The sequence below is a fragment of the Telopea speciosissima genome, chromosome 7 (genome assembly GCF_018873765.1).
Source record: "Telopea speciosissima isolate NSW1024214 ecotype Mountain lineage chromosome 7, Tspe_v1, whole genome shotgun sequence".
Taxonomy (NCBI): domain Eukaryota; kingdom Viridiplantae; phylum Streptophyta; class Magnoliopsida; order Proteales; family Proteaceae; genus Telopea; species Telopea speciosissima.
In genome coordinates, this window is record NC_057922.1 from 34771390 (window position 1) to 34786972 (window position 15583).

Consider the following 15583-nt stretch of genomic DNA (forward strand, 5'->3'; position numbering starts at 1 on the left):
GATGGTAATGAAAAAAATGGATTAACTACGTATTTATCATCTAGGCTTTGATCATCTTGTAACTATTGATTTTATACGCTTCCGCAAAACTATTGATCATTTGGAATGTAATATTTCCCTTTCCGCACTCTGATATTATATTGTTTTAATATTAGTTATGACTGTGCGTTGGGACACTATGTCAGTGATCGTGGCAGCTTAGTAGGATGACAAGCGTCGTCCTAGTCACCCCTTATAATGTATTTTATCCCTTGTTGGGATGGGGGCGTGACATCTTGAGCACAGAGACATGAAACACAGGGTGGATTCGCGCCGCAGCAGGCAGGTCGAGTTTGTAGGCCACCTTACCCACGCGTTTCAGTATACGAAAGGGACCAAAGAACCGGCGTCCCAATTTTTGGTTAAGGCGCAAAGCTGTAGAATGTTGCCGGTATGGTTGCGGTTTAACAAAGACTAAATCACCTACTTCAAACTGCAGATCGGTCCTCCTTCGTCGGCCGATGCTTCATATAGGCCTGGGCACAAGATAGGTTGTGCTTCAGCTGATGAAGTATGTTATCACGATCCAAAAGCTCACGGTCTAACGCTTCGTTAGGGGAGGTACCAGGAAGATAATGAACAATAAGCGAGGAGGGAGCCGACCATATAAAGCTTGAAAGGGGGCATACCGATGGTACGTGTGTGAAGAGAAGTATTGTACCGATGCTACGCCCAAGGAAGGAAACGTACCACGCTTGGGTTCATCCAAAACAAAACCCCGAGATACATTTGAGACATCTATTTAAAGCCTACGATTGGCCATCGGTTGAGGGTGATAGGCGCTGCTCATCGCCAAGGTCGTTCCCTATAACCGAAACAATTCACGCCAAAACGAGCTGGTAAAGAGGGGGTCACGATCACTCACGATGGTACGGGGGATGCCATGGAGTTTAACAACAGTGGCCGTGAAGACCTCTGCAACTTTACAACTCGTGAAAGCCGCTGATAAGGCAGAGAAATGGCCATACTTGGTTAAACGATCCACCACCACCAAAATTGTAGATTTGCCAAATGACGGTGGCAACCCCGTGATAAAATCCATTGCAATATCCTCCCAAACTTGTGTGGGGATGGGTAGGAGTTGTAACAGACCGGCCGGGGAAGTGTTGGAGGTCTTGACCTGTTGGCATACTTGGCAATAGGCGACATATTGCTTCACATCTGCACGGATACCTTTCCAAAAAAAATTCACTGCAAGTCGCGCAAAGGTGCGTAGAAAGCCGACGTGGCCCCCAATCGGAGAGTCATGGAATTCCCTTAAAAACATTTCTTTGAGTGGGGAGTCTGAAGCCAGGACTAGACTGGGATGGTGGTAGAGGAGACCATCGCGAAAAGAGTAATCCGGATAAGCGAGGGTCGTGGACCAAGCCGAGTAGATGGCGACCAATTCAGGGTGGTTACGTACTTGGCCTTCAATTGGGAGAGGAAATCGAAGGTGGGCATGGAGAACCCAAAGAACTCCACGGGGAACGAGACAGAGCATCGGCCACAACGTTATCTGCCCGGTTTATAAGAAATGTCGAACACATAGCCCAACAATTTTGAAAGCCACCGTTGTTCGGGGTCCGGATGACCTGATCATTAAGGTCCTTGAGGCTGCGCTGATCCGTGCGTATGTGGAACATGCGCCCAAGAAAAATCTGGCGTCATTTAGCTACTGCCTCGGTGATTGCATACATCTCTCGAACATAGGTGAAGCCAGTGCAACTTAGGGCCCAATTTCTTCGCAGAAAGCCATTGGGTGGCCATTTTGGGAGAGAACCGCCCCACTCCGACTCCGCACGCATCGGTTTCGAGGTAAAGGGGTCGTGAAATCGAGGAGCACGAGGACGGGAGTGTGGTAATTGCCTTACACGCAATGCTTCAAAGGCAGTCTGGGCAGCTTCGTTCCATTTGAATGCCCCACTGCGAAGTAAGTCGGTCAGCGGCGCTGCAATTTGAGCGTAGTGGCGAATAAAACGCCGATAGTAACCTGTAAGCCCCAAGAAGCCACCAAGTGCTCGGAGAGTTTGTGGTACCGGCCAGTCTAACATCGCTGCAACCTTAGAGGGATCCATAGTGACCCCCTGATCAGAGACAATATGACCCAAATACTCAATGGAGGATTGGCCAAATGAACATTTCGACATCTTGGCAACAGGGAGTTGGCATGGAGGAGCTCTAAGACTTGGGTAAGATAGCGTAGATGATCCGCCAAGTGGTGCTTGAGACAAGCAAATCGTCGAAAAAACCAACACAAACCGACGCAGGAATGGCCTGAAAATATTGTTCTTGGTAGCCTGGAATGTTGCTGGAGCGTTGGTGAGGCCGAACGGCATGACCAAAAATTCGAAGTGGCCATCGTGAGTGCGGAAAGCTGTCTTGTGGATGTCACCGGGTTGGATGCGTATTTGATGATACCCTGACCGTAGGTCTAATTTGGAAAAAATCTTTGCTCCATGCAGTTCGTCCAGAAGTTCATCCACCGTGGGGAGAGGAAATCGATCTTTAATGGTCACCGAGTTTAATGCTCTGTAATCTACACAGAAGCGCTAGGTTCCATCCTTCTTCTTAACGAGGAGAACCGGCGAAGAAAACGGGCTTTTGCTGGGTCTTATGATCCCATCCTCCAACATCGATCCCACTAAGCGCTCGATCTCTGTTTTTTGAAAGTGAGGGTAACGGTACGGCTTTACATTCACCGGTAGAGAACCGAGTTGCAGCGGAATGGCATGATCCTGGACTCGGTGGGGGGCAACCCATGAGGAATCTCAAACACAGAGGCAAAAGATTCCAACAATTGTTGAAGAAGCGGGGTTGTCACATTGGAGCGAAGGAGCCGTTGCATATTGCACTTCCAGTTGAAACATCGCCACATAGGAACCAGTGTCAACAATAAGCCGTAGATGTTGATACTGGAGCGGTGGTGGAGACTGGGGGGTTTCTCCCTTGAGAATGATCCTCGTACCATCAGACACAAATTCAAGAGTTAAGTTCGATAATAAAAATAACAGGCCCAACGGCCAACCATCGAACACCAAGGACCAATTCAGCCCCAAACAATGGTAAGACATAAGCATCAATGGTCACAGTATGGTTCAAGAGTTGAACCCGTAGTTGTTTTATCTCACCTTCGCTGGATAAGCGATCCCCATTGCCACAAGAACGCCAACCCGGGTGATGCCTCGATTGCTAAGCCCAAATGGCGCGCGACACGGCTCGAAAAAAATTATGAGTCTTTGCCGTCGCGAGAACTGGATGGGGCAACCAGCAATGAATCCGGTGAAGTGGATCGTTGTGGGAGAAGAATACCCTGCTAAAGCATGATAAGAGAGCTCGAGAATGGAAGGTGGGATCCGGATCCGGTGAATCGGGGGGTCATTAGGCTCGGAGCAACGCGTCATCGATGACCATATCCTCATAATCCATAATAAAGAGTTGGCGTGTTTTGGCGATGGCCAACGAATCGTTCGTCGCAATTGTAACAAAGGCCCCGCTCACGACGGCTCGCATCTCGGCGGGGTGAGGCATCGAATCGGCGACGAAGCAGAATTCCAGGCCGTGGAAGGTGGGGTATTCGGCCGTGGGGGTACGGCAAGGCTAATGGCCGTTGTGGTCCCATGGGAGGGGTGATCTGGAAGGAACAACGACACTCAGAGAGTTTTCGTCTCCTGGAGACGAGCAAGAGAATCGGCTGAGTCGGGAAGTGGGACGAAAGGCCAACACCTCATTTTGGATATCGGGCGGAGTCCGGAAATAAAACAACTAACGAGAAAAGTGGTCGGAAGGTTGGTGGTGCGATTCGCGAGTGCTTGAATTGGGGCGAAACTCGAGATACTGAGGGCGGTTTGGGTGAGTTTGGCGAGAGCACCACGATGATCTTCAAACTCGAGAGGGCCCAAAGCGGATCTCGAGCTTGGGTGAAAGCGGCCACGTGGAAAAGCGGCGTGCGGAACATCCATGAAACCATTGCAACGCACGCACCGTCCATATGGAAGGAGGAGATCGGGAGACGGTGATCCTCGGCCGTGTGATGAAAGTCGAAGAACCTTTCGGCTTTGAATATCCAACCCAAGGGATCGTCGCCATCAAACCAGGGAAATCGAGTTTGACTATGCGAGTTTGGATCACGGGGTGGAGTGGAAATGGGCTGAAATGGGTGAGCGGGGGAATGGGAAGGAGACCATCGGAAGGCCGCGACTCATCGGCGGAGCCAAATTTGGTGGTGAAAACCGAAGAATCTGCTAGATGCAACCGTCCATGACCGTAAAGCGGAAACCATCTCGACATGGTCTTCTGCTGGTTCTCGAAGGCAGCACGCAGCGAGTTCGAGCGCTCACCATGGGAAGTGTAGGAGTCTTGCGGGGTCTTGATATTCTCATCGAGTTGGCGCAACGAGTCCCTTCAGCCATGGAAAGCGAAAGCGAAAGCACCAATGTAACACTATAGCAGAGGAATGTAGAAGAGAAGAGACAGAGGAAGAGAAGTAGAAGAGAGAGAGAGAGAGAGAGAAGAAGACGAGAATGAGAAAGAGAAATTACTATTCATATCATTCATGTGACCTTAGCCTATCTTATATAGCCATGTCACGCCCTATTACAAACCGTTACAACCAATTCCCATACACAAAGTGCTGCTCTTACACGTAATCCTTAAGTGCAAGTGGTTGTCTCCTTGGCCTACTACTCTTGCGAATGACTGGTGTCATAGATAACTCCCTAGACAGCTCAGCCACTCCACCTGTCTCCATGATATCACCTGCTGGGTCCATACGTGTCATGACAGTAAATTTCACTATCATCTTCTCCCTCTTCCTATCCTCTTCGACCCCAAAACTATAAAAATTTCCGATTAACTCACCTTAGATTGCAAGGTGAAAGAAGTGAGTTTTGGACAGTTTAGATCTATAAATCCGGTGACTTTGACGTGATCAGAGCCGGTGGATGTGTAGAGCAAGCGAAATTTGTAAGAATATCCAAATTTGAATAGATTTGGCTCTAAATCATAGAAGAAATCAACTCTTGAAGAAGGAAGAATTTATTTGCTAAATAGACAGATTGACCGAAAAAATCGAGTGGCCGCATCGCTTCACAAGATATGGATGATTAGAATGGGTAATCCAATTCCCATCCCTCAAACTATGCCTCCAACTGAAGCGCTTGGAAGCGTTTTTTATCCATTTGAGTCCTTGTCTTGGTGATAAACGAGCCTCCATTTGAGTTGAATCCCACGGTAGAAATCATTGATCTCTTGATCCTTCTCAAACCCTAGAAAGATTTTATGTCTCTTGGAGTTTTGGCTACCTGGATTCTGTCCATGGAGGAAGAGTTGGGCAGGGTGAGCTTATAGCGTAGGTATCCTAATTTGAAACCCTAAATTTCTTAAGGGTTGAAAGGGTTTTGAAACCAGCAACTCATCTTGCCCAATCGATTTGAGGAAGATGAGTTGTAGGTTTTTTTTTTTTTTGCAAGGGTAATTTTGTCAGTTCACCTCTTATGTTTTAGATTGTTAATCATGAACTGATGAAATAGGCTTATTTGTTACTGTTTGCAAACCTCAGGAGATACGCAGAATTTTTCAAAACCCTAAAATAAAAAAAACAGAACAAAAAGATAGAAGATAATATAGAAATTTGGCTTTACGAACTGGCACAATTTGACTATTGGGAGGCCACCAATCCTCTATCAAGAGGAACTCAAAAATTAATTAATATTTTTCTCGTTACTTTCTACTTCTTCAAACTCATCCCACTTTTAATAACTAAATATAATAACAAACCACAATCACGTACATACATATAATTAACCACACATAACATTTATCCTCAGAAATGTTCAATTATTTGACCAAAACAAAAACATATTCAAAGCAGAAAAATAAATAGAGAGCCCTAATTTCATTCCGAGTAATCTTCCGGGGTATCCCAGGGTTTTGGCGTAGGAATAGTGACCAGCATACCCTCAAACTCCGAAGTCAGAACCACTTGGCACCCCAACCTCGAGTGCATGCTCAAAACCGAAGACTTCGTATTCTGCTTCAGAACGCACTTCTCACCGTGTCTATGGCGAGGGAGGTTGTACAGCCATCCGTCGACGATGTTCACCTCGCATTCGCCAGTGCAAGGGTCGATATCTCCAAGTCTGTACGACGCAGGATCAATCAGTCCATGATAGGTTAAAGCTTTGAAAAGGGTTTGGCCTGAAAGTCCAATGATTTGGTGATTCTCACCTTTGGGATCGATAGCGAATAGATTCACGATTTGATCTGCGACTTTCTTTGACAACGACGGATTGGAGGTAGGAGCAGAGGTTGTAGATGATCTGGTGACTACTACTTTGGAGTAGAGAGAGATTGAAGAGACTCGAGAGATTTGAGAGGAAAATCTCTGCAAACTAGCGAATGCCATAGTTAGGGTTAGGGATGAATTGCATGGCCGGAAATCCCTTTTTAAAATGCGTGTGGAAGGGTTTCGAAAAATAGCGGCTTTTAGGGATAAAAACATTAAGGGAAATTTATATATACCACCCCTGAGGTTTGATGAAAGTATAATTTTATACCCCAGTTTTGAAAAATTCTGCGTGAGGTTTGCAAACAGTAACAAATAAGTCCATTCCGTCAATTCATGACCAACAGTGTTAAAAATAAGAGGTGAACTGACAAAATTACCCTTGCAAAAAAAAGGAAAAAAAAACCTGCAACTCATCTTCCCCAAATCAAATGGGGAAGATAAGTTGCAGGTTTCAAAACCCTTTCAACCCTTAAGGAATTTATGATTTCAAAATGAGAAAAAATCCCAAATCAAAACCCTTTTGGGAAAAAAATAATACCTGCAACTCGCTTGCTTTCTCTTATCCGTCTTCTACCAATACATGGAGGACCGGCGTTTCCGCTTCAAAGTCTTCGCTGTGAATAAAAAGCCCATTGAAACTCCTCTGCTCTTCTCGAGGCTCGCCGGCAGTGGTTGGAGCAACCCCGCCAGGTACGCCGCTGCCATCTTATTCGGAGTCAACTCGACCATTGGCTACCTCTTGATGCTTGCCATCATGTCCTTCAATGGAGGTGTCTTCTTGGCAATCGTCTTGGGCCTTACTTTTGGGTATTTAATCTTCAGGATCTCTGATGAAGAACTCGTGGTTGTAGACAATCCCTGCGCTTGTGCTTGAAACTTAGAATCGACAGCTCCTCTCTTTGCTTCTTAAAATTAGGGGAAGAAAATAAGATAAAATATGTTTCTGTATGTTTTAAGATATGAAATTTTAGTTCATGGATTTCGTTGGGGCTAAATTATCGTGTCATTAGATCCAGATCGCCTTTTCCCCCTTTGCGAATTTAAAAAAGACAGCTTTTTCCCCCAATTCGTTGAAGTTTAAACTTTTTTTTTAGTGAATCGTTGAAGTTTAAACTGGTTCTCAAGGATCATATGGTTTTGAATTGAGAAGGTCGAGAAAACTTTTCCGTCCTGTATTCACCCATGAAGAAGAAAAACCTAAAGTGAGCTGCTATCCTTAATCATTTCCGTTTAATTTTGGTTGGGGTTTGATTTGGGATTTTTTCCTAATTTGAAACCCTAAATTCCTTGAGGGTTGAAAGAGTTTTGAAACCTGCAACTCATCTTTTTCAAACGATTTTTTTTTATTTTCTTTTTTTGTAAGGGTAATTTTGTCAGTTCACATCTTATTTTTAACACTGTTAGTCATGAATTGACGGAATGGGCTTATTTGTTACTGTTTGAAAACCTCAGCGGGGGTAAGCAAAATTTTTCAAAACTGGGGGGTAAAATTATCCTTTCATCAAACCTCGGGGTGGTATGTGTAAATTACCCCAAACATAAATAAGGCCATAAGAGATCCTCACATGAGAAGATTGCGGTTGGTGTAGGTTTTGCTTATAGAAAGATTCCTATAAATCCGGCATGCCAAAGATGTGGTGATGATTTAGAATCGGTGGAGCACATCCTCCTTACGTGCACTTTTGCTCGGGCCATCTGGTTTGGATCTTCTCTTTCCCATTTATCCACTCTCTCCTCTATTCAATAATCATCAATGGACTCCAAGCCAGGTTATCATGATGGCTGAAAAGGCTTTCCAAGAGTTTTCTTTAGCATCCAACAAGCCTTCTTCTTTATCTGTTGGGTTTTCTATGCCGAAGATGGCTCCCCCACTCTTGGTTCCCTCCTTTTGATCCGTTTCTTAAAGTAAACTGTGATGCTGCTTGGCCAAAAAATTTCAAAAAAAGGAGGTTTAGGTGTGGTTATCAGAGATCACTTGGGGATGATCCGTTCGGCCTTCTCTGCTGGTTTTGTTTGCAACTCTAGTTTTTTTGCTGAAGCTATTGCAATCAGGGCGGGTCTTCGTCATGCAGCAAAGCAGAATTTCTCGCATGTTCTGGTGGAATTGGACTGCTCCAGCTTGATTACCCAGATAAACTCTGAGTGCTTTGATCTCGATGTTAGTTGCATTGGTTTTAATATCCTCCAACTTCAGAAATCTTTTGTTTCTTGCTCCTTTAGCTTTATACCAAGGTCTTCCAATTCTATGGCAAATTCCTTGGCTCGGTCGGCCCTTTCGGTGGAGTCCCCGAATGATTGCCCTCTTAGCTCTCAGTGGCTTCAGAATCTTTGCTTGAAAGATGTCACTGCTTGTAATGGCTCTTTCTTTCAATGAATTTTCTTTCTACAAAAAAAAAAAAAAAATTTCCATTCTCCCATGCCCATGGTCCCATGGACCCTCATATTGAGTCTCGAGTCAAGGGTGTCAATCGGTCCAGTCCAGTGTGGTTTACTTTTTCACAAGGAAAAATAAAAATTGAACTGGATAGCTATCAGCCAAAATCAAATACTTGATCCAATTTTACTAGTTTCTATTTGGTTTTTTGTTATCCAGCTCATAATCGGTTTATATACGAGTTGTAGTAGGAGTGTCAAAACCTAGCCTAAACCAGTAAAATCGACCGAAACAAATTGTAAGAACCTGGACCGAACAGATCCTTATCATACTGGTTTTGAATTGGGGTACAACAGAATCGACTGAAAATTGGACTACACCAAACCAACAAATATCAAGATTGAAATTGAACAAATATAAAAGACATTTACTAGAATGTTATGAATAGTTGAATTGATTATCCATTGATTTCAAATTAGTAATTAGATTTCTAGTTGTAAGGGAGATTGTTACAAATCAATGAGTATGAGCTTATAAATAGGGAAATTGATTTGTAACAATGCTTCCATTGATCTCGTTGTTCACTATACAAAATTAATGAAAAAATTAATGAATGATTTGATAGTAGGGTTCATTTTGTGATTTCAATATTAGTTATCTTCCCTCTACAATGATAAACGATGATTTGATTTGTTGTCTTTTTATTATCGATTTCCATATATGTGTGTACTATGTCTATCGATTTGAGTTTCTGATATGGTTTTATTCTTGCTGTTTCTGCAACAATGTTCATTGTACTAAACCTGTTTGTGATTTTATTCTTGTTCTGTTCTCTATTAAAGAGGTAAGTGTTGTTGTTGCCCTGGTAAACAATTCTTCCATTATTCCCTCTTGTATAGTCAATTCTTAAGAACATAGTAATTTATGTTTAATTGCTGTTTACTGCAGCTCAATTCTCTATTCATTTTAATGTTAAAATAAAATACAACAACTTAATTATCTGTTGCCCCTCCCTTCTCCTTCTTGTTTTCGTGATTGGCAAGTGTCTGGTACAAAAATGAGCAACAAGATTGTTATGTAAAGCTCAGGTATGTCATATAGTAAATCTCACTATCACTAACTTCTTGTTTCAACAAAATGGGCTTTAATGATTTCTGGGCAATACTTAAAGAGTGAGATTGCGTCTTCGTCAATAGATTGGTCATTAGAATGAACCTGGCAAAGAGAAGAGTGAAGATAGCAAGAGGTGAAGAAGAAGAAGAGAGAACAATGGGAGAAAATGGCTGTGCAATAAATAGAATGTTGCATCTACCGTACGAACCAATATATATATATATACTAGTAAACGTGCACGCGCAAATGCACGTGTAGCCATATATAGGGGCAATAGAGAAATAGGTGAGGATAGATTATAGAGAGAATGAGAGATTTTAAGAGAAAAGGAGGAACATGAGGGAGAGTCAGAGAGAGAGAGAACGAGGATCAAGGGAGGGGAGATCATGGAGGGAGGGAGAATTGAGGAGAGAGAGAGAGAGAGAGAGAGAGAGAGGGAGGGGGGGAGGGATAGATGGGAAAAGTTTTGAAGGACAGGATAGAAAGATTGAGTTAAAACTGACTTTCCTCCAAAATGTCTAAAGGAGAAAGAGAGTTTGTTAAATTAAATAATATATTTATAAAATATAAAATATAAAATAAAGTGAGAAAAAACGGATGAAATTTTAGAAAAGAAACGGATGAAATAATATAAAATCACATAGAATAAAGTGAGGCAATAAATTTAGAAAAGAAACGGATGAAATTTTCTTTTTGCTTCTTTCAAAAGTCAAAAGTTACATGAGATCATAATAGATTCTTACTAATCCATAAATAGCTTAACTCTACTTTTCTTTTTCTAGGGATTGGATCATAAGAGGAAAAAACCTAAATCGAAGTTGGGGTTTGGTTCCTGATCATTGCCTTGGCTTCTATGTGTATTATTAATACTCTTTCATGTCCTCCCTGCATGTATAACAACCCCAATTAGAACCCCTTTTAAACCGTTACCCTAACATCCTCGAAGTAGACAAGATCGTCAGAGTCGATTCAAATTCTGTTCTGCTGTCAACGCACTACAACCATCTTTGAACCCAATTTCGAGGTCCTTCACTTCTAATTTGATCAATGGTTTCTTCATGAAAAATGTTGCCCTTTAAAGAGTTAAAGTAGCACATAATTACAGTGGATGAGACCGACAAAAAGAGACTTGAGTTATAGGGTTTGATTCGTTTGAAGAACTAAATCGAAGGGAAGGCAGGCTTGATTATTTGGTCCCACGTAATCTTCCATGATCTCCCAAACTAATAGAAGCTAACCCAATAATATTGGGTCAAGCACTCAAACCTAATCGAACTTCTCGTAGACAAAACTAACTCAAGAAAAGCCCAACCCATGGTTACACAGCCCAACCCATGGTTACACATTTACTTGAAGTAAGACTGTAAGACCATTGATCTTACTGTATGAGCCAGTTAAAGAAGGAAATATTTTTTATTGCCATGGAGGTGTAAATTCTAGGACCAAGGAAGTTGTGTTCAATGTTTTGGTAGTACTAAAATCAGAAACCGAGCAAAGCAACTACAAAGCTTGGTGGTTTCAAAGTTATACCCTTTATGATTAAGTAGCCACGGTGCTATCTAATCTTGATGGAAAATATTGTAATTTGTAAGTGATAACTTCCTCAAAATATGTTAATTTTTGTCAGAGAACAGAGAAACAATTGTAACCAAATATTTGGGTCACCTTGATAAGCTTATCAAGGCAAGCGATTTTGACATACGCACACAAACAAACAATTGTAACCAATTATGCTTTGAAAGATGGATAAATAGTTAACTTTGAAATATAAATTGTTATCATTCACATAAAATTATACATGAAAAAATCATTATAATAGCAATTGTAAAACCATAAGCTGGATTGCACTGTAGACTATATAGCTAAGCTTTTTATAGAATGTTGGTTCATGAATCTGCCAAGTATAAAAATCGAGTACTTTTGTATAGTATTCTTTCAGAAACATTGTTACAGGAATACTGGAATCTTAAAGGAACCAGAGAACAAGGAAATAAGTGTATATACCTTGGATTTTCAGATTTAGTATAGAATACAAGGTAGAGTTGAGGGAATAAAGAAATAATCCTATATATATATATAGGATTTCTTCAACTTGGACCTCTTCTCTGCACACCAAGCTAGAGCAGGAGCTATTATAGTGTTATGTATGTCTCGAATTCTTGGACCCGTTTCGAAGAATGACCCGCTCCGACATTTTTGGTGGCGACCCGAATGGAACTTTTTCTTAGATCTGTGATGGTAGTGGGTGCGGGGGTGAAGCCCCCGCGGTACGGTTCGACCCAACCCGATTGATCGACCCAGATCCGATGGAGGAGTATTTATGTTCCTTACCCGCTTTATTGTAAAGGGGTGTAAGATTTGGGGGTTTTCGTTTTAGGGTTTCTGGGAGAGAGCAGCAACGCCGTTTTGGGTGTTCTTGAGATCTCCATTGTAATCTTTTCTCCGATTTGCATAGTGAATCATCTTCGCCTTCGCCCGTGGATGTAGCACACCATACTGGTGTGTGAACCACGTTATATCTTTGTATCCTCTTGCTATTTCTTGTTTCTTTTTGTGTCTTTGGTTGGTGTTTGCTATAACTAGTTTCTATCAAAACTCCATGCCTACAGAGATTCTGAGAAGAAACACAGGAAAATGAACTGCAAACCTGAAAAACTGAAGCCTACTATGATTGCCAAAGAAAGAAAGAACTCATAATCAAGTTGTCGGTCACAAACTTCAGATTTCCTCTATTTACTGACGCTCTTGCCATTATAGAAGATCTGTTCGAGTGTTCTCAATTGTTGTTTCAAATTTTCGGAGGGGCTGAAACTTAAGGTTTCTGCTATATGGTTCATGATGGAGTGCCTCAAATTGAACAAGCATTTACCCTATGCATATACCACATTCTATATGGTTCATAATAGAGTGACTCATATAGCCAAGGTTTTAGTACATAAATGGGGGAGGAATTCAGTGGAACTAAGGATATGAGAAGGATTTAGAACCAAAGGTGGAATATACAAAACTATTACGTAAACATTTATGATGAGTTCCTTCTAGAAAAAAAATGTATTCATTATGAGTCGTTATGATTTTCAATGGCTAACAACACATGCATGGTGACATGGATATCTTTGAAAGCCACCATTCACAATCCTAACTGCAAAGAAAGAAATGTACTATGTGATAGCATATGAGCATTCCATTAATCACAGAGGTTTAGGGATTACCTGAACCGAATGGAATCGTAGCAGAACGGATGATCGAATGTGGCTTGCAGTTACAAGCAGATCACGAACACGAACAATCTTGAAAGGTTTCTCCACGAGGAAGAACTCCACACCACAAAACCCTAGGCAACGATGGAAACCCTAGGATAACACAGAACTTGAAAGAGAGGGAGAGAGACGACTTCTCAAAAGATATGAAATTCATTGTGATAGGGTTTAAGCCTAATACTTATTTATAGACAAAGCCCTGGGCGCCCCTCTCACTTGGTCGACTTCCAATAGAAGTCTAGACCAAATAGAAAAGGGGAGGGGTTGGTCACTTCAGTGACCGACCCCTCTAGAGCTCGGGTCTCGTGCAGCCAGCCCCTTGTGGGCGCACAAATTGGGTCCAGCCCATTTATGTTTACATCTCCCACTCGCCCACACAGGGCGCATAATTTTGATTATGCATTCAAGCTTCTCTCATTCTGTGTTATCCTCCATACAGGTAATGGGGCGTACGACCTGTCGAGATAGTACAAGGTAGGAGTACTATATCAAACTTCCGTCTAGCCAACATAGTACATCACTCTCAAAAGTCTCGAAATACCCCAAACGATCCACTTACACCCGATCTAACACTCTCGACCCCTCATGATGAGCAGTGTTAATCCTTAGTATGTAATGTACTCATGACTGCGTCGATCACAAATACTACACGTCGCCCGGGCAATGAGTCACATAACAAAGGTATAACGTCCAATGGTTTTCCCTGAGCCCCTCATGTCAATCCAAATATCCCCAACAGCTTTCCCAATCACTTCCCGCTGGACCGCATCATCCATGGTCCTAAGGAGAACGTCAAAGTAGCTTCATTGGGTGTCTTTTTTATGACATTGTCTCAGGTAATAAGGGTATTGTGAGATTAATATAATCCACGTGGCTCACACAGTGATGAAGCAGGGATCCATTCGGTCACTCTCACAATCGGTCGTCCTCAGCACATGCAGTATGATATGCATGCTATGGCGTAACTCCCACTAGGGTGGGCATGTCACTTGCAATAAATAAACGCCATACAGATCTTAGTCTAGTCGCTTCTCTAAGCGCTTAACCTGAGTCTCTAGCACAGTCACCCTCATGGTTTCTACCTAGAACCTCACATATGGCTTCTAATAGGCTACTTGGAAGTATGGTGTCTTCCAAGTTTGACCAAGTAAAGGTCTCATCTTAGCTCTAACTAAGGCGCCATAGAGCACACATGCTCATGAGCTCATCTCGCTCGCTACACCCCAGCGCCGAGGCAAATCACCCGTGTGAGTGGGTCGATTCTAAGCTTGGTGACATCTTTACAATCAATGAATGTATACACACAAGATTACTCAAACAAATATATGCTCATCAATAAATGTAAGAGAAATACAAATAAATGTCCATCACAAACAAAGTGTTCTCAAAGCAAATACATATCAGATCCGCCTGAGTCCCAAGTTCCTAACGCAAAGTAGGAAAACATCTCTGGCAATGGGCTTAGTCAACGGATCAACCAATATATTGCCAGTGGAGATAAGTTGTAGAACCACTTCACCTCGCGCTACCATGTCTCGAATGTAGTGATACCGTATGTCAATGTGCTTGGCTCTACCATGGACCTTGGGGTCCTTCGCAAATGCAAGCGCTGCCGTGCTGTCACAGTGTATAAGTATAGCGTTGTTTGAATGAGCAGAAATGCTAAGTCTCTGCAAGAACCTCCTGAGCCAAATAGCCTCCTGTACTGTTGCCGAACATGCGACATACTCCGACTCCATCGTGGACAGGGCGATGCAGGTCTGTTTCTTGCTACTCCAAGTGACAGCCCCACCTCCCAGGACGACTGCATACCCCGAAGTGGACTTACGCTCATCTCTATCACTAGCCCAATCAGCATCACTGCAGCCTCTCAGTCTCAAGTTTGAACCACTGAAGGTGAGCGAGAGGGTTGCAGTGCCACGTAGGTATCGAAGTATCTTTTTAACTGCCTGCCAATGAGCTGGCCCTGGGTTACTCTGGTAACGGCTCACCATGCCAACGGCAAAGCAAATATCTGGACGCGTGCACATCATCGCATACATCAAACTACTTATTGTCGCTGCATAGGGTATTTTGGACATTTGATTTCTCTCTTCATCACTCTTAGGGCATTGGTCTAGGCTCAAAGTACATGCCTTATCCATTGGAGTGTCAACGGGTTTTGAGTTGCTCATATGGAACCGCTCCAGGACTTTCTTTATGTAAGTCTCTTGAGACAAACTAAGAAGTCTCTTAGTGCGATCCCTCATAATCTTCACACCCAACACAAAGTTGGCCTCACCCATGTCCTTCATCTCAAAAGTAGAGGACAACCACTCTTTAGTGGCGACAATCATTTCAATGTCATTCCCAGCCAATAGGATGTCGTCAACATACAATGATAGGATAAGAAACCCTACCTTGGACCGTTAAACATACACACAGTGGTCCTCTTCAATCATGTCAAAATCCGTAGTGGTAATGGCATGGTGAAATCTAATATACCACTGCCTATACGATTGCTTAAGTCCATAGATGGAACGTTTGAGA

At 42.7% G+C, this 15583-nt stretch overlaps 3 protein-coding genes across 3 annotated transcripts; 2 read left to right on the top strand and 1 right to left on the bottom strand.

The window, feature by feature from the left end:
* Positions 1-5914: 5914 nt before the first annotated feature.
* LOC122668486 lies at positions 5915-6424 on the bottom strand. Its single transcript, XM_043865045.1, has one exon. The coding sequence runs from the start codon at positions 6422-6424 to the stop codon at positions 5915-5917; it is 510 nt and encodes a 169-aa protein (XP_043720980.1).
* A 463-nt stretch (positions 6425-6887) lies between these two features.
* LOC122668487 (copper transporter 5.1-like) lies at positions 6888-7181 on the top strand. The gene has a single exon (XM_043865046.1). It carries the CDS (start codon positions 6888-6890, stop codon positions 7179-7181), a length of 294 nt encoding a protein of 97 aa, XP_043720981.1.
* A 1041-nt stretch (positions 7182-8222) lies between these two features.
* Positions 8223-8681, top strand: LOC122668488. Its single transcript, XM_043865047.1, has one exon. It carries the CDS (start codon positions 8223-8225, stop codon positions 8679-8681), a length of 459 nt encoding a protein of 152 aa, XP_043720982.1.
* The last annotated feature ends 6902 nt before the right edge of the window (positions 8682-15583 follow it).